The sequence below is a fragment of the Arabidopsis lyrata genome, assembly GCF_000004255.2.
Source record: "Arabidopsis lyrata subsp. lyrata unplaced genomic scaffold ARALYscaffold_4, whole genome shotgun sequence".
In the NCBI taxonomy this organism is placed as follows: Eukaryota; Viridiplantae; Streptophyta; class Magnoliopsida; order Brassicales; family Brassicaceae; genus Arabidopsis; species Arabidopsis lyrata.
Window position 1 is genome coordinate 16,523,727 of NW_003302552.1, and position 18,758 is coordinate 16,542,484.

The following is an 18,758-nucleotide window of genomic DNA, read 5'->3' on the forward strand; positions in this document are numbered from 1 at the left end:
CAGAAATACAAGGTATAGAATGCTCCCTATGACAAAACCCAAATTCATAGTATTTCTATATAATAGTATATTTTTCTTTCTTAAAATTTAAAACCCATTAACCAACTCACTCCAATCCATCAACCAATCTTTGTGGGAACACTTTGTTCATGCCTGAAGAAATTATCAGGATCAAACTCACCCTTAATCTTCACCAACCTCTCGAAATTCCCTTTGTAATACTTAGCACCCCACTCTCTAGCATCACTCTCTCCTTCATTCGTCCCCAAATCAAGATCCCTGTAATTCACATACGCCTGTCTCGGGTTCTTCGACACGTATTGCTCCATGTAACTATACATTTCCCTAATCCACTTCATATGCCTTGTCTCACTCACTTTCCCATCTTGCCACGTGCTTAGCCACTGAATCTTGAACAACGTCCCGTTTCTATGAGGGAAAGGTATCTCTGACTCGGAGATCCTCGACATCATTCCTCCGTAAGGGTTCCATATCGTTAGCGGCGAATCTTCTTCTAGAAACCTTTCCCATAATCCTTCTAAACCTTCTACTGGAATTGGCTCTTTCACAAAGTCTGACTTGGCCTTGAAGTGATTCTTGAACAATGATTTTCCGGCTAGTAAAGCTTCTGGTGGTGCACTATTTGGAAATCCTGCAATGTACATCACTGATTTGATCCAGCTCATCTCTGTGCAGTCCTTCTTCGTCAGTCCTAGCTCAGGGAAACTCTTCTGCATCACCTGTTAGGGTTGAGATTGTCATCTTAAAAAGTTCATTGCTTGAATTGTAAAAACCAAAAAGATAAAAAGAGTTCAAATTTAGACCCATAAGTTTGGATTTGAACACTATCATACCTGCAAGAGCCGATTGGAGTCGCCGAGAAACTGAGCTTGGTACGACATAGAGATGGTTCGATTTCCCGGTTTGGTAGTTTTACTCGCCGGCGAAATAATGACGCGAATGAAGAGATCATCGTCAAGTTTATCAGCGACTTGTTGCCATTTGTATAAAACTTTAGTTCCGTCTTGCTCAAGCGTCTTCGTAACTGTGAATACTGTCACGGTCGCCGGAACCGGGACGAGTTTGATCTTCCAGGCGAGTATCACGCCGAAGCTACCACCGCCTCCACCGCGAATCGCCCAGAAAACGTCTTCTCCCATCGCCGCGCGATCAAGGATCTGGCCGTTGGCGTCGACGATTCTGGCGTCGAGGACATTGTCAGCGCCGAGACCGAACTTACGCATCATGGAACCGTACGCTCCGCCGACTAAGTGGCCGCCGATGCCAAGGCTCGAGCATAAACCAGCCGGAAAACCATGGGATTGGCTTTTCTCTTGGATCCTGTTAACCGAGAAACAAAAACCGATTAATTACCGGATCATTGACCAAAGCTCGGTTTGATTTTATTTTGGTTAGGTTCCAACATTTGGTTAAACAGGTTCTCAAACCGATTGAATCGACAAATCGAACATTTGTACATATGCAATAAATTATGTGTGAACCAAAAATAGTAAGAGCGAAATCTATTGGTATATAACTCACTCTAATGGGTTAGTTAGACCATCCTTATTGGGAGGTCCTTAGCTTAGTTCTTAGCTCATGAGTGATTAAAATTAAAGGTTGAAATGTTGATTTTGCTAAGAAATGGTTCTTAGTTAAGAGCAAAAAATTGGCTTACGAGCAAAAAATTGGCTTAAGAACCAAAACTAAGGCCTCTCCAATAATGTTGCTCTAAGAGCAAAAAAACTAAAAGTATTTTATAAATAACAAACTAAATATCAAAATATATGCATATTGAACGGAGTGGTGACAACACAAACTACTAAGTTACATACTTACATGTTATGATCAGCAAAAAGTAAATTTAATTAACGGAACAGTAAAGAATTTAGAGAAAATTGACAAATGAATTTTAGTTTGAATATTCTTTCATTAACTTTGAGAACTAAGAAATAACTATTAGGTTTTTGCATTTTTAGGTAAATTAATTTTAGTTCTAGATGACAAAATAACTATAGATTAAAATAATAATTAAGAACTAAAAAGCCATAAAAATTTGGAAAAAAACACTGAAAGCAATGAAATAAAGGTTACCAACTAACTACAAATTTACAATGCGTTGTAACAAAAATAGGAAAAGCTAATAAGTCATCCTTTAACCGACGTTTTAAGGGAATCCACTAATAAATAAAGTTAGCAACAACAAAAAGTTTCCCCAAATGGCAATAGGCAATAGGCAATAGGCAATAGGCAATGGGTAAAGTAAAATGTACGTAGCCGAAGACGTCAAAACTTACGTTACTATTTGAAATCAAAATATTGCCAAGTTGTACCATATAAATCAGCAATATCATTTTTAAAATATGAATCATCTTAATAAAAAAATTAAAGAATAATTTGACATGATAATTTGGTGCTATGCATCAATCTTTTTTTTACTATTCAAAATTCTGGCCAAGGAATTCATGGGTAAATACAATCATGCGCAACCGTTACCTGTAATAAACCTCTCCGATTGTAGCACCAGCATGAGCCCACGCACTGTTACTGTCCAAATCAACGTCGACCTGTCTAAGCTTCGACAAATCAACTATCACAAACGGCGTCTCGTCCTCGGCGACGAACGAGAGTCCTTCGTAGTCGTGACCACCGCTACGTAGCCGGAGGTGAAGCTGAAGCTTCTTGGCACACACGACCGCTGCTTGGACATGCGTCTCGTACAAAGGCTCGAATATGAATACAGGCTTCGGGTATGACGGCGTCAAGTAACGGAGATTCTGTGCCGTTGATTCAAGCTCTTCTTTAAACAAAGTAGCGTTTTGGTCCGGTGAGAAAAACGACGCCGTTATAGGGAACGAGACGTCTGAGTTGTCGACAAGGCACTTCACGAAATCTTGTTGTAGCGTAGAGAAAGACAATGGAACGGAGACTAGTAGTAGCGTTAGAAGAAACGCGGTTGCGTTTCGCTTTGATATCGCAAACGCCATTTTCTTTTGATGTAAATGAGGTTTTTGCTTTTGGTTGTTTGAGGTACGTGTTTAGGTTTATATAGGAGGTTGATGTGTGTGTGGGGATGGCTTACACGTAAAGTTGGTGTAAATATTACTTCATTACTATTTTTAATTTATTACTAAAGTCTCAACTTTTATCTCGTTACTCTAATAATTCTATCTTTATATTTTGATTACTTGAAAAATAAGGTTTTCTTGGAGTTTATCCCTTAAGCATAGAACCAAATATGTTTCGCCAACCAAAAAAAAAAACAAAATTATAAATAAATGAATTGTTAAAATATTCAAGTAATTAATTTGGTCAATTTCTTGCATTGTCCTTTACTTCATTGATATAAATCTGAATCTTTACATGTAAATTTGATGTGAATATTATATCATTAATTACTGACATTGCAATACTGTAATGTTTGTATCATTACTAAAGCTGTATCAGTTTTAAAATAATTCATTGCTAGAACTGTATGTTTGATTATTCAGACATATTGTTGTTATTGTAATTGCAGTTTCAGAGAAGACACAATATTGTTTGAAAGTAAGGAACAATATATATGTGCCTTTAGGGATAAACAATGTTAGTAATACGCACTAATTTCAACTTTTCCAGGATACCAACACGACTTTATGTTTATCACATCTAAAGACAGCGACACCACTATCTTCAGTAATTGTGGCGTGAAGCCTAAACACATTCTCTTCTGTCCTCGAGTTGTAGTAATTAATAATCTCCCTGGTTAACCGTTACCGTTTTGACAAGGCAATCTAAAAATCTACACATATATTATACCGTACACTTTATGATCTCGACAACATTGACGAACTAGTTAATAAAAAGAGTAATTGTAGCTACAAATATTTTTATTTTACAAAATTAGGGTCTACAATGTTTACTAATTTTTATATTGGCTTTTGGTCTTGATTGGTATGACACAAAAATATCAAAATAACTGAATAATTTTTAGCAGAAAAAACTGAACTATAATAAGTTTTTGTAGAATAGTTACAAATGCTGAAAAGTTCTACTTATATTCTCAGCACACTCATTTTTTAAAAAACGTGATTATTTGATAAGTATTATGAATGGTAAAAAATAGCGGAATCAAGTTTTTAAAACGTAAAAATATAAACAAGTGAATATATCATCAACCCAATCCTTCACACATTTTGGTGAATCATTTGTATTGCGCCTCAAATTTCCAGGGGTAAGGAATTTTTTTTTTTTGTGAGGTCCCATAATTAATAAAATAGGCCTCAAAATTAGTAAAATAGGCCTCAAAATTAACAAAAAGGCTCCATAATTAGCAAAATGCCTAATAATTAGCAAAAAAATCTATAATTAGCAATTAATCTCCAAAAATTAAGAAAAATTGTTAAACAAAGATTATAAATGCCCCATAACTAGTAAAAAAAGTTTTTTTTTAGCAGTTTCTACTTTTTAAAAAGGCCCTAAAATTTTTTTCGTATTCGGCTCCAGATTTTACCGGTCCGGCCCTGCATACCATTCATCCCCTTATATTATATCCATTCGAGCTTTTTTAGAAGTGGTTTCCCTTAAAAACAACAAAATTTTGTTTTTCAAAGATTTTAACAACTTCAATGACGATCTGAGTTTTTTGCTTTTCCTAAACAATTTTAACGTGACATTTTCTTCCCATTTATTTATTTTTATATCTTTTATTTTTTGTAAAATATGAAAACCAAAATCTAAAATTCAAAAACTAAAAACTATATAAAAATCCCCAACCATTCATGACCTACAAATTTTTTTTAGTTTCGTTATAAATGTAAAACGTAATTGGTCTCAATTTCATCCACGCTAGAATCAAAATTTTCACTTTTATTTATTTTATTTTTATTTTTGCTGATATAAAAACCGCTAATGTTAGATGTTAAAAAAAAAAAAAAAAAACCGCTACTGTTGACTAGTAATCTGAATTAATTGTGGTTTCGATTTGGGTGAACGAATTATTGCGAAAAGTGGTGTGATTGATGATATTCTGAGCTATGTAGCTTAAAAGCAACAAAGTGAGATTGTCTAAAGATTATGCAATAACATTTCTGACTCAAACTTGCTTCAAAGTTTCAATTTGCACACACGCTATACACACACATAACAAAAATAAATAAAATATATCTAATGACTAAACTGATTATATCTAATGACTAAACTGATTCTGTCTAAATTCGGCATAATAATACCTTATGTAAAAGTGTACACTGTTCATATTTAATTTTTGCTACCATTATTATTTTGATATTTTCTATTTTGTTTTAGTCTCACTGCTATTTTGACCCTAGTGTAAAATGAAATTGAAAAATCAACCAAAGACACCAACAATTTTCCACCCGGTCAAAGTCAAAATCACTAATTATTTTGCTGCACTTTTCACCAAACTGGTCGTCCGTCCGTTTTGCACTAGTTTACTCTTAAGATTTAGTACAACATCAAAATCCTAATTTTTTAATTTTTTTTTGTCAACAACTTTATTAGATTAGCTTATACAAGCCAATTTTGGGGGATATTGTTTACATCAAAATCCTAATGCTAACCATAAAATCACTTCCTATTTTTTTTCGTAATATGTTTCACTTCTTTATTGCATGATTTGCCTTAATATTTGATGAAATTTAAGCATATTTGATAGGGGATCATCTTGGGATCGTGCCCGTTCATTATTAGCACTTGAGTGGAAAGAATGCTAACATCGAACATCCACATTCGCATTATCATAACTATGTTGTTATCATGACGTATAGTCAGGACCCGTCCTAAGGATTGTGTGACATGTGCTGATTGATGAGCAAAAGCACAAGATTTTGTGTAAAATTCATAGGGTGTGAATATGTGATTCATGAAGGGCCCTAAAATTTTGACAGAAGGAACAAGTTTAGAAAAAAAATAAACTAAGGCTCACTAAGAAAAAGATAATCATGTGCTTCTTACGTGAATTAATAAACTAAGAAAAAGATAGTAACATTTGGACTTTGAATATTATAGAAAGTCAACAAAAAACCACTTATATTTTATAAGGGTCTCTATTCTTTTTGTATTCGCAGAGAGCCTCCACAAAATTGAACAGACCTGTTTATAATTTGGATCGACCTCAAAAAAAAATAATAAGTTTGTCAACTTCATGTACAAATCTATGATTTTATGAAATAAAATTCACGCTAAAAATTTAGTTTTTTTTTTTTTTGAATATTTTAGGTTCTGGGCCAAAACCCGTAATCCACACCTACCATTGTATAATAGCAACTTACGATTAAATTTGGATCGATGATATTGTATAATAGCAACTTACGATTACACACCTACCACATTTTTATGTTTTCATTGTTTCAATTCGAAAAACAACTAAAAGCTTACACACACTGTTTGTTGATCTTCTGAGAAGATTTTTCAGTATGACTAGTCAATATATACTTCCTTATTCAACCATATGAAATGTATCAAATTTAAAGTACAGTTAAAATAAGTAAGTTTTTGAAAGAAATTGGTAGCAAAACTTATACATGTTGTATTCACATAACAAATGTAGATCCGACAACTCGGTCAAGACCATCATTCCTCACACATATGTACCTTGTTTAATACAAATTTACTTAAAATTTCCTTCACCAAATATCTCCATTTTGAATATTTAAAGACTTTTGATAGTTTGTCGATGTTATTGTCTTGTCACTAAAGCCTTTAAGTTGGCTCAGTCACGTGGGCTTGGTGATCCGAGTGGAAAGTGGAAACAATAAGGTAATGTGTCCACCAAAATAATAATAGTAAAGCCTTACATAAAAGACTAGGCAAAGTTATGAAAGCCCATTAATTTCGTTATGCCCATTTTATCCACCAAAACCAATTTTAGATTTTTTAAACTTACTTATTTTAAGCCAAAATTATTGAAGAATGTTTTAAAATTATATGGTACATACTAAATAAATGGTTAATTGATGATACTCTTATAGCAAATTGAAGAAAGAAGGGTTGTAGTAAGATAATGTGACCACTTATCAAGTAAGACAGTCAGTCTATTCATCTTAAAATAATGTTCTATTTAGGTTGCTCTGGTTCGTTTTGGTTACTTAGTTTATCTTATGGATTCTGCAATAGCTTGAGCTCCTTTAAATTTATAATAGCCCTTTTCTTTTATTAATTGCTTAATCGGAATAGTTCATGGCTTACATTTGAAGCTTTGGTTTAAACTTTAAAATGGTGGTTAATTTTAGTCTTTAGATAATGTATGGGTGTGTGGCTAATTGGGCCTGGTCTTTTATTTGGGGTCCCCTTGACAGCCTTGGGTTTGTTTGTTCATTACTTGAACATTAATGTCTCAATTATGTGTCTAAAACAATAAGATGTAAAGACTAATGATGGCAACTCAAAAAATGTGTTCCTCTCTTGTCCCATTCAACTAATATTATTAAATAGAATGCTAGAGATTTCTAACAATGTAACTTGAAATCATAATTTTTGGAAAGCAGCCGAGTTAGGGTGAATATCATTAATAATTTAGAAATGATAAGTACGTCCATGATTACTACCTCGGGATATCACCGACCCACTTTTCGTTTGGCTTTTTCGTATATGCTTAGTTGTAGTCTTTGTCATGTTCAAGTGTTAAACATATCCTATTTGACTTGTTCCACGAGAATCTCTCTATATTTTTGCCATTAGTAGTGTTTCATATCTTAGTTGCAATCGCATAGTCCTAGTAATTATATACTCCTATTTGGGTACGTAACAGCAAAACATGCGATGCAAAGACGCCGTACGTGTGATAAGCTGGACCGACCACTGTCGCCATGAACCAATTAATTGTTTAAATTTATTATTTTTTTCTTGTCAAACAACAGTAATTATACAAAATCCACACAATTAGGACAAAATAAATCTACGCAATTATCAACTACCATTATAAAAGGAATCAAAAGAGAAAACAACTATGATTGGGAAAAGAATAACCACTTATTTTGTTGATGTCAACTGGTAAAGCAAGTAAAACGACAAAACACAAAAAGATAGTTGTTGTTTGATCGCTGTCCTTCTAAGTTTGTCATTTTATGTTTTTTCAATATTATTAGATGGATACTTGTGCATATGCAGTTTTGATTTAATCATTTTGTTACTAGCATTTAGTATTATTTAGTATTGACATTAACTTTGTTGGGGTTTTTTCAGCGTTGTTCGTTTTTTCTGGATGTAATGGTTTTTCGTCATATTAATTAGATTGAATAGTGTTTTCGGGTATTTTAATCGTACGAGCATTTTCATTTGTGGGTTCTCTCACTTAAGTATCTATCCAAAATATATATTTAACTGAGAGAAATCCACACAAAAGTCCACCGTATAAATTATATATACTAAGCATCAAACTAGTTTAGATCCAAAACTTGAATAAGGCACATGATTTTGGGAGCCTATAGGAACGTGAATATTCATTAATTCATGCATGGTGTATTCAAAGAATTAAACATAAGAGAGACTAGGGTAAAACTACTTACCTTTAGATCCTTTCCATATATACTAAATAGTAAATACTGAAGTTGAAGAAATAAAAAATAAAAAATACTCAAGCTATGTTATATTTTCCAACAAAGAATTTCATGATTTGGCATTTAATAAGGTATATGTACCGGGAAGATCGGCCTTGTAGGTGGAAGCAAATCCAGTATGGTCGAGGCGGTGGGTAAATGACGTCAAGTATTATATATACTGCGCAGTTGTACAAAATGGCAACTTGGCAAGGTATAATAATATGGATGAACGCTATATTCAGACAAATAAATACTTAAAAAAGAAAGAACTCTTAAGTATTTCAGTTTTGAACAAATTAAGGAAAATTTCGAAATAATGGTTTGTAGTAGCCCGGAGGGGAAACATTACCATTTTAGTCTAAACACTTCACAATATACTTGAAAACAAATTAGATTAAAAAAAAATGTAAAGTCGAAACCTAACCATAACCTATAAACAGATTAACTGATCTTTCTTTTAGTTTTTATCTTTTAACAAATTTCTGACTCTTGTGGTAACTCTATTGGATAATTGGACTCGTAAGTACAAATTGATCAACGACCATTACATTATACAAATGCTAATGATATGACCATCTCCTTTATTGTATGACTTTTGGAGATAAAAAGAATCTTTTTCAGATAAGAGTTTAGAGTAAAGTGAAAAGAAGTGTTTTTGGGTTGATTTTGATTCGATGATTAAAACAACACATGTCTTTTTATCTTTGCCTTCACGAGAATCATAACTACACTCACCGTCCTCACCGATCAAAAGTCCTCGTGTGTTAAGAAATTCATGTGAACCATTTTATCGCAAGTACGTATTATTCAGCAACTTATCCACAACGACACGTGTCGACCTTCTTACGTAGTTACGTTCTTCTGTATTTGATCGCCTTGGATTTGGTATAAGACCTAATTTAATCACGCCACATGCAACAATTAACTAAGCAAGGGTCCCAAAAATAAAAAGAAACACAAACTACTCTATTTATTTTGATAATAAACAGATAAAGTCCGTTTAGTAGATTAATATGTTTTACATATAAAACCAATTAAAATTCTCCAAAAAACATTCATATCCCTGTGGATCATTGGTGAGGTCGTGGAATTATGGCATCCTATCGTCGACAAATCTAAAACTAGAGTAACTTTTACTGTTACTTTTTAAATATGTCAAAGTAACCAATATCTTCTACGGAACTTATATCCAATTTGCATCCTTTTACTCATACTATACAAAATACAAGCGGATATAAACAACAAAATAAGAAAACTACACTTATCATAATCTGTAGAAACTTCAAACTGAATTAAAAAATGATCATTATATATATAGCGCGGAATATTCCGTGGTAAATAATTAAAAAGATCACTACTCTATTGGCTATAAATACACACACAAACCCAACAAGGCTATTTCATTATTCAAAAACCAAACACAGTTACACAAATAACAAAATGAAAATGAAGTTCTGGTCACGACCAACGTTTCTTATAATTATTATCTATCTCATAACAATTCAACGAGTCAACTCATCACCATCTTCATTATCTGTACCGGAGCATTTTCTCCGATGTCTCGATACTCAGCCGTCCGACCACGGCAGTCCCAACTCCATAACCGCCGTGATCCCCACAAACTCATCTTTCTCAACAAATCTAATGAATGGCGTCAGAAACCTCCGGTTCGCTTCTGCCTCCACAAGAAAACCAGAAGCCATCGTCGCCGCGGTCACCGAAACCCACATCAGAGCAACAATCTCCTGCTGCAAACTCTTAAACCTCGAGCTAAGAATCCGTAGCGGCGGCCACGACTACGAAGGCTTCTCCTACACTTCTCCGGTACCATTCGTAATCTTAGACATGTACAACTTCAACAAAATCGATATCAACATGAAAGACGAAACCGTTTGGATCCAATCCGGAGCTTCACTAGGTCAGCTTTACTACAACATTGCAAGCAAAAGCAAAGTCCACGCTTTTCCCGCCGGAGTTTGTCCTAAAGTCGGCGCCGGAGGACATTTTAGCGGCGGAGGATTCGGTAACCTCATGAGAAAATACGGTTTATCGATTGATCATATAATCGACGCTCAAATCATGGACGCCAATGGTAAAGTCTACCGTAACCGTCAAGCTATGGGAGAAGACGTTTTTTGGGCTATTCGCGGCGGAGGGGGCGGAAGTTTCGGTGTCATTCTTGCCTGGAAGATTAAGCTCGTTAGGGTTCCGGAGAAAGTCACAGTTTTTAAACTAGAAAGAACGGTGAGAGAAGGTGCCGTTGATTTAGTCCATAAATGGCAAGAAGTAGCTCCGGTTATCGACAGAGATTTGTTTATCCGGTTAGAGATTAAGCCGATAAACCGGAAAATCTCTAAAGGTAAGACGATCAAAGTCTCCTTCATAGGAATGTTTCTTGGTTTACCGGAGAGACTTCTTAACATAACGAAACAGAGTTTCCCAGAGCTACATTTAACGAAATCAGATTGTATGGTCAAGAAATGGATCGATTCTACGGTTTTCTGGGCGAATTACCCCGAAAAAGCACCGATAGAGATACTTAACAAAAGAGTATCAACCAATGAATACTACTGGAAACGTACTTCAGATTTTGTTCAAACACCAATCTCAAAACAGGGTCTTGCAAAGATTTTTCAAACAATGATTGATCATTCGCCACTTCCACGACGAGTTTGGATGCAATGGAATGCATGGGGAGGGAAAATGGGGGAGATTGCGTCTGATGCGACACCGTTTGTGCATAGAGGTGGTAACATTTTCATGATTGAGCATTTCATGAATTGGTATAGACCTGGAGATGAGCTTGAAGAGAAGTTCTTGGCGATTGCAAGAAGTTTTAAAGAGGCTATGGCTCCGTTTGTTTCCAAGAATCCTAGAGAAGCTTTCTTTAATTACCGAGACGTTGATATCGGAATTACTACGCCTGGATATAATGCGACGTATGAAGGAGCTAAGGTTTATGGGGACAGTTATTTCAAAGGGAATTATTTGAGATTGGTTAAGATTAAAGCCCGGTTCGACCGGACTAATTTTTTCCGCTCTCAGCAAGGGATTCCCGTTCTTGCTTAGTTTGGTGATTGGTGAGTGTTTGATTTTATTGTATTGTTGTGGGGGAGGGAGTATTAAGAAAGTTGAAATTTGGGATCCAATGAATCTATATATTGGGTCAATGGGCAGTTGATAATTCTGTGTTAATTAAATAATGGTTGGTTTCAATCTCCAAGAGAAGTCAAGTAATGAAATCTATAATAAAATGGAATTGTTCTTGTGTTAACATGCAAATCTCTAGTGATGAGTTTAAATGGTATATGCGGACCACGGCCGGAAACACCAACACCATACACATTTTAAACAAAACCAATAGGTGTAACCGTGTAAGATAGTGATTTATTAACGTTTTTCTTTTACTTTTGTAAGTTTATATTTTGGAGAAACTAGAAAGTGTATATATTGGCATTTGGGCCTATACTTTGTCAAAGCCAATATGCCCCAAAACGTCAAAATTAAAAATAGCATGCATATATTTTATTGGTAAACTGTACGGTGTAGATTCTTGTATTAGTAAATGGCTATTTCAGTATATGATAATTTGTTGTTAGAAGTTTATTTGCAAAAATGACGAATGACAGAATCGTATATAAATGGGCTCATTTATCTTGTCTAGTTTTTCTAAAATAAAATCTCCCTAAACACACCACACCACCTGTCTAAAAGTTTTACCACCGCAATTTTTTTGGGGTCAATTTACCACTAACAAGAGGACTAATATATTTTGTATGAATCTATATATGTAACATTTTTTTTGAGGAAATAACATAGAATGCCTGTATGACAGATGAACAAAATCATGGGTCCATTGGAAAAAGTGTTTTTAAGAAATCTTGGCGCAGAGTCACAGATGAACACGTGATATGATTTACATATTAAAAGCTTGAACAGGACATGGTCGACGAGTTGTTTCCAATAATTGTAATGGGGCCTAGATTTCATTCACAGTTTTTAACTATGATATCGACTTTTCGACTGGTCGGTCCAAACTGGTCCGATTTTTTGTGTTTTGTGATATGGTTAGTTACATTTGTTAGTTCAATATTTTACACGTGGGAAAAGTTCCGAGACATTCTCACCACAATTTGAAAAAAAATCTCGATTCCAACCAATCAAATGACCAATATCACAAGTCAAATGTTTGTTTACAAGGAAAAAAAAAAACACTTGCGAAGTTGCCATAGAAAAAGATAAAACACTTGAAGCCAAAATGTATATTTCATCTAACATACAAGTGGGTACTTGCATTTGTTCTTGTCCAACCTAGAACAAATATAGTATCATATACTAGCTGATGGTGTTGTTGCGGCCTTACAGGGACAATTGATTGTTAAGTAAACTTTTAAATTTTGTTACAAATTATTTTAGATCATAATGGAAAAATAGATTTAATAATATATTGAAAAAGAGATAAAGTATATGTTTAACCAAAGTTGCAAAACAAATGAGATATAATTTCTTACATATATATTAAATCTTGTTTTTGATTTATACTTGTCCATCAATATATAGAGGATACCTATTACAATAAAAAAACATTATTAGAAATCATAATAACGTATCACGTATTACATAAGACCCAAGTTCATAATCCACACAACATTAAATTCAAGCACAACAACATAACCACTGAACATTTGAAAGATAATACACAACATCAATTAAACTCGAGAACTCCAATATAAACCATGAGCATACGAACATAATTCTATAGGAACACGAGATTAGGGATCAAAGGTGGGTTCAACCTCTTCCACATTGGAGGCTCTTGTCTTTCGTTTTAGACAATGTAGCTTACATCCATCTGGAAGTGCATAGAATATGCCTCGTGAGATCTCATCTCTTGCAAGATGTTCTATAGATGCCCAATAAAGGGGACTCTTAACAACCATCCTGGCAACCTCCCCCACTCGATAAACAACAGTGCCCTCAGTCGATTGCTGGGATCGGTATAACTTTGAAGAAGTCTTTGTTCACTTATTTTATTTTATTTTTTTCCTTACAAAAAAAATTAATATATATATATATATATTATTAATAAACCATTACGAAAAGCCATGACAAAAAGTCATACAGTTTTTTAAGCAAGATACACGATACAACCCTTCGCCAATATTACATAAATATGATAACCGAATCTTCCGCTTCGGTTGGCTTTTAGAAGACTAGCCACGTCCACGGTTCCTGCGCCCACGATTTTCGCGTCTACGGTACCTCTTCCCCAAATATCAGAGGACACTTGTGTCTCCTTAGCTTTGATGGACGGCTTAACCGGTCTTTCGCGCAAAAGCCGTTGTCCATAAGGAGTCATTAGTTCCATCAATCTAGATCCACTGTCTGAATCAACTGAAACAATTGAGTCTCCATCTGAATTAAGAGAATCCCCATCAGAAAACGAAGTGCCCAAACGGCTAAACTTGTTTTTAGCAAGGACGTGTCGTATCTCACGGTCACTAAGAATTGCATTATCCTTTGTGCTTGCAATTTCATTAACTGATTCAACTGTGCAAATTGCCTCAGTTACAGCTTCAGCTTCAACATTTGTTTGGCAATCTGCCACTCTATTGCAATTATCTTTGTCTTGGATTGGGCCAGCCTCAATTTCTAGGGCTGCATCGATTTGGACTTATGAGTCTGCGGTAAGAACAACAATTGGGGGCTCAGATTGAAGAGTGATTGGCGAGACCAAATCTGTGGCGCTGGATAAACTTACAATAGCTGGAGTGATGACCTCTCTGAGACGATTTCTGTTACTCTTTCATGTGGCAAATGAGGTTTCATACAGCGAGAAGCCTTATGTCCTAACTGTCCACAATCTCCACAAGCAGTGGGACCCAAGAATATTCAACATTAACCATAGATATGTTTCCTTTTTTATCAGCGGCTGCAATCCGAGGAGGGAAAGCTTTACTCAACTCCACTTCCACCAAGACCTTGGCCTCACCCATTAGTGAAGGGTCAAGTCTAGGTAATAGTACGGTACCTTTATATGCCATGCAAAATCTGCATGGTTTATCAAAAACGAAAGATATTATTAATTTATAAAAGCATCCAACCTATCTTATTCTTATCAAAGTTAATGTGATAGAGTTTGTATGTCTTTGAAACATCCATAGCTCTACATATGGTTCCAGCCTATCATTTCAAATTCAAACATAGTACACAAAGTCAAACACAGCCTATCATCAATTAGGATAATAGAGCCCAACATTGGAATTGAAATCGGCCCGCTATAACCGATCCATGAAACTTAAGCATTCAACACATACCAGAGCTAGGTCTAAAGAGATGAAAATGTACGAGAAGCCATTGCTCTTTAGGTGAAAATAATCGTCTTTGGAGACGGTTTTCGACATGAAAATCAGATTAAAGCTAATAGGAATGGCCAAAGGAAGTTGATTAGACAAAGGAAATTTCAAGAGATTGCTTGGGACCCAAGAGTATCAACTTCAAATAAGACCGCTTCCTCAATTTGTTTCTTATGAGCTACACGGCAGCAGCAACAAGCGCATTTTGTGTTATGTCACACTTTTAAGGGTTTAAAGAGTTTCTCTTCTTTGCCCTCTGTTTTTCACTTGTGTTGTCTCATTCTTTGACTTCCCATCATTTTTGACTGATTTTCTACCTTCGGAAGAAAGTAAATTAAATGGGCTTCAAAGTGAAAGTAAATTAAATGGGCTTCAAAGTGATTGTAAGGGGCTCTCTATATCTCATTTAACGGCCCATTTAGCTCATATTCCAGCTCGTTTTACGTAGGTGACCTCGGTAAAGTTTACCAAGTTAAGTGGGTTAATAAACTTGGCGGCAAAGTCAAAGAATGAGGCACGTGGAACCACTAAACCAGATTTACCCGCCAAAGTCGCCGTCTTTTACCAAGTCCACCAGATAAAAAAGGAAATTTTTTTATAATTATCTTTCGTTGTGAAAAACGAAATTATTTATTTATGAAAAATGAAGGATTCGGAAGAAAAAATACGAGAGAGGCTATTGGTTAAAAAATGTAAGGGCTTAGGCCCAAACCAGAAAAAATGGAGAGGATGTTGCAGTTATTGAGTGAGATGAGTAACGGCAGACTGAGTAACTATGGGCTAATTATTCAATTATTATTTTCAATTAATTGATACGCATTAATTCTAAAAATAGCCGCCAAATAACTTTAAAGTGACAGTTACTCTTAAATTTGAACAAGAAAAGATATATAAGTATAATTTTGTTCAGCTAATTTTGACACGTATTCTTACAAGTTACAAGATACACTTCTTCCTATTTATACACAAAAAAAAAATATATATTTGATTATTTTTATGTTGGCGAGGAAACTGATTCATAAGAATGTTTATTAAAGCTAGATATTAATAAAAAAAATATAGTATATTTTAATAAAATATACTATAAATTATGTGCTACTTTTTAGGAGGTGGTTACAAAAAAAATGTAAAACACATAGTAACTGCTCCTTTATCTTCGCTAAAACCCTAACCTCTCTCACTCCGTCCCTTTCTCTCTCATATATAGGCGTAAGAGACAGTTAACAACTTTGAAGTCTACTTGAAAGTTGAAACAAAAAAGACACGACATTATCGACTTATCGTCTAAAATCAATCTCCAGGTCTTTCATTGATTCTCTCATAAATCCTCTCCTGTCTTTACTTTTGTTTTTTTACAAAAAATTTGTTTTTAGACGTCTAATATCTATAAGCTCGTTACTAGTAGTTAAAGCTTAATTAAGCTTAATAATCATCTATTAAAATACTCCGTAACTCCTCTCCTGATTGCTTCACCTTCTTCTTTACTTTTTTCTACAGGTTTCATCTCCTCAATCATGTCCATGGACTGCTTAAGCTACTTCTTTAACTACGATCCACCTGTCCAGCTCCGGGATTGCTTTATCCCCGAAATGGATATGATTATCCCTGAAACCGACAGTTTCCTCTTCCAATCTCTACCGCAACTGGAGTTTCATCAGCCATTGTTTCAAGAAGAAGCTCCTTCACAGACCCACTTTGACCCTTTTTGCGACCAGTTTCTTTCTCCCCAAGAAATCTTTCTCCCTAACCCTAAAACCGAAATCTTCAACGAAACACACGACCTAGATTTCTTACTCCCCACGCCAAAACGCCAGAAACTTGTTAACTCGAGCTACCATTGTAACAACACCCACAACCATTTCCAGAGCCATAACCCGAATTTCTTCGACCCTTTCGGCGACCTTGATTTTGTTCCAGAAGCTTCTACCTTCCCGGAGTTTCGAGTTCCGGATTTCTCTTTAGCGTTCAAGGTAGGCCGAGGAGATCAAGACGACACCAAGAAACCGACGCTTTCATCTCAGAGCATCGCGGCTCGAGAAAGGAGAAGAAGAATTGCGGAGAAGACTCACGAGCTCGGAAAACTCATCCCCGGTGGCCAGAAACTTAACACCGCCGAGATGTTTCAAGCCGCCGCTAAGTATGTCAAGTTCTTGCAGAGTCAAGTTGGGATTCTCCAACTGATGCAGACCACGAAGAAGGTAATAACCAACCCCAAATAAGAATCATATTATCCAATTGAATCTCTAATCGCGTTTTCTCACAAGCTGGTTAATTTGCTTACGCAGGGTAGCTCTAATGTGCAAATGGAAACTCGGTTTTTGCTTGAATCGCAAGCAGTCCAGGAGAAGCTATCAACAGAGGAAGTGTGTTTGGTACCGTGTGAAATGGTTCAAGATCTAACAACTGAAGAAACCATTTGGAAAAACCCTAATATTTCTCGAGAGATCAACAAGTTACTGTCTAAAGATCTGGCTAACTAGTTTTAGTTTCAAGCCTGAAGTTCTCTATGCCTAAACCTGTGTCTGTTCTTGTTGTTTTGAGTTCTTAGTTAGTTTTTTTGTCTTTTGTTGATTTAATGGCTAATTGTCCTGGTTAATCTCCTCTTAACTGGGAACTAATACTTTGTCTGTATTAGTCTATGTATTAGCTTTAGTCTGACAATTTTCTTGTTAGTTAATGACTTAATGTATGTCCGCATGTTGAAGCTTTTTTTTTACATTAAAGATATCTTTGTGTAAAATCAAGCTTTTTATCCGTAACAATTTTGGGGCTTTATTGCTTTGTGGGTTTTACAAATTCAAAGCCCGAACAATCAGATTAAACAAACTCTCCGGTTTGCCCGATCGGAAAGGGACCCTTGATTTTCCGAATTTAATATGGATTGAACATCTTACACGTTATCTTATTTGCTTAGAACAAATTAAACAAACAATAACAACTTTATTTTAAATCTAGTTAGTCACAGTTGCAATTGTAAACATACTTTTTTTTTGTTTTGAATTAATTTTACATTCGATTCAAAAAAAACCCCAATAAATTTCATTGTTAAAAGTATGTTTGGTGTGTGAAAATAAAATTTTCTATTTTTTTAATAAAAATATATTATATGGATATTAAACTTTTGTTTTATTTATTGGACTATATATTATATCTATTTTTATATAACTATAATTAACTTAAAAACATTTCTCTCTATATTTTTACCATAAATATATTTAAATTTTTGATTTTTTAATGTAATTTTTTTTTTTTCATTTTCTTATGATTTGTTTTGATCATTTATTCAATGGCAGTTAACATTTCGATCATTTTCACTATTTTTACACAAAATTAATAAGTATGGTTTACCAAACAATTCGCAAACTCGATAAAACATTAAATGGTTACAAATAACTAAACTCATTCAAAACATTCTTTATTTAGCAACAAATCCACACTATCTATTAGTGTAAATGTTCAATGAAAAAAAAAGAAGTAAAACAATTATCCAATAAAAAATGGTTATATCCAAAAAAACAATTATGCAATCATTCGCTCTTATAATTATTATATCTATCGTCATGAGCACAACAGAAGCAAAAACCATAGGCAATCCAGCTATGCGAGAAGATGAACCTAAAGGTTGTGCCCCTGGGTCCCCATCAGGTTGCAAAATGCAACCGGCTAATCCATATAAACCAGGTTGCGAAGCTAGTCAAAGATGCCGTGGTGGTTGATAGTATGACACTACAAGAAAACATCTCCTACCAAGCTAGTCAACCGGCTTTTTCTACCAAATTTCCTACCAAATATTTGGTAGGAATCATTTCCTACCAAATTCATACGCATTTGTTACGAAAGATATATTTCGTAGGAAATTCGA

At 34.8% G+C, this 18,758-nt stretch overlaps 5 protein-coding genes across 5 annotated transcripts; 3 read left to right on the top strand and 2 right to left on the bottom strand.

Moving 5' to 3' along the window:
• Positions 1-29: 29 nt before the first annotated feature.
• On the bottom strand, positions 30-3,142 carry LOC9315583 (berberine bridge enzyme-like 15). The gene is made up of 3 exons (XM_002881311.2): positions 2,497-3,142; positions 855-1,341; positions 30-740 (listed from the first exon to the last, which is right to left on the bottom strand). The coding sequence occupies exons 1-3, from the start codon at positions 2,985-2,987 to the stop codon at positions 120-122; spliced, it is 1,599 nt and encodes a 532-aa protein (XP_002881357.1). The 5' UTR covers positions 2,988-3,142; the 3' UTR covers positions 30-119.
• A 6,722-nt stretch (positions 3,143-9,864) lies between these two features.
• On the top strand, positions 9,865-11,814 carry LOC9317425 (berberine bridge enzyme-like 16). Its single transcript, XM_002879470.2, has one exon. It carries the CDS (start codon positions 9,981-9,983, stop codon positions 11,607-11,609), a length of 1,629 nt encoding a protein of 542 aa, XP_002879516.2. The 5' UTR covers positions 9,865-9,980; the 3' UTR covers positions 11,610-11,814.
• Positions 11,815-12,611: 797 nt separating this feature from the next.
• Positions 12,612-13,603, bottom strand: LOC110229182. Its single transcript, XM_021028599.1, has one exon. The coding sequence runs from the start codon at positions 13,478-13,480 to the stop codon at positions 13,313-13,315; it is 168 nt and encodes a 55-aa protein (XP_020884258.1). The 5' UTR covers positions 13,481-13,603; the 3' UTR covers positions 12,612-13,312.
• Positions 13,604-15,902: 2,299 nt separating this feature from the next.
• Positions 15,903-17,673, top strand: LOC9315584 (transcription factor bHLH53). Its single transcript, XM_002879471.2, has 3 exons — positions 15,903-16,197; positions 16,394-17,094; positions 17,182-17,673. Exons 2-3 carry the CDS (start codon positions 16,411-16,413, stop codon positions 17,374-17,376), a joined length of 879 nt encoding a protein of 292 aa, XP_002879517.1. The 5' UTR covers positions 15,903-16,197; positions 16,394-16,410; the 3' UTR covers positions 17,377-17,673.
• A 520-nt stretch (positions 17,674-18,193) lies between these two features.
• Positions 18,194-18,612, top strand: LOC9315585 (protein RALF-like 20). The gene has a single exon (XM_002879472.2). It carries the CDS (start codon positions 18,394-18,396, stop codon positions 18,610-18,612), a length of 219 nt encoding a protein of 72 aa, XP_002879518.1. The 5' UTR covers positions 18,194-18,393.
• Positions 18,613-18,758: the final 146 nt, after the last annotated feature.

Excerpts from the sequence above, each read along its gene's own strand:
- LOC9315583 (XM_002881311.2), bottom strand. The coding sequence starts at position 2,987 with ATGGCGTTTGCGATATCAAAGCGAAACGCAACCGCGTTTCTTCTAACG. Across the intron at positions 1,342-2,496 it reads ATCGGAGAGGTTTATTACAG|GATCCAAGAGAAAAGCCAAT; the intron begins GTAACGGTTGCG and ends CTCGGTTAACAG. Across the intron at positions 741-854 it reads ACTCCAATCGGCTCTTGCAG|GTGATGCAGAAGAGTTTCCC; the intron begins GTATGATAGTGT and ends CAACCCTAACAG.
- LOC9317425 (XM_002879470.2), top strand. The coding sequence starts at position 9,981 with ATGAAAATGAAGTTCTGGTCACGACCAACGTTTCTTATAATTATTATC.
- LOC110229182 (XM_021028599.1), bottom strand. The coding sequence starts at position 13,480 with ATGGTTGTTAAGAGTCCCCTTTATTGGGCATCTATAGAACATCTTGCA.
- LOC9315584 (XM_002879471.2), top strand. The coding sequence starts at position 16,411 with ATGTCCATGGACTGCTTAAGCTACTTCTTTAACTACGATCCACCTGTC. Across the intron at positions 17,095-17,181 it reads TGATGCAGACCACGAAGAAG|GGTAGCTCTAATGTGCAAAT; the intron begins GTAATAACCAAC and ends TTGCTTACGCAG.
- LOC9315585 (XM_002879472.2), top strand. The coding sequence starts at position 18,394 with ATGGTTATATCCAAAAAAACAATTATGCAATCATTCGCTCTTATAATT.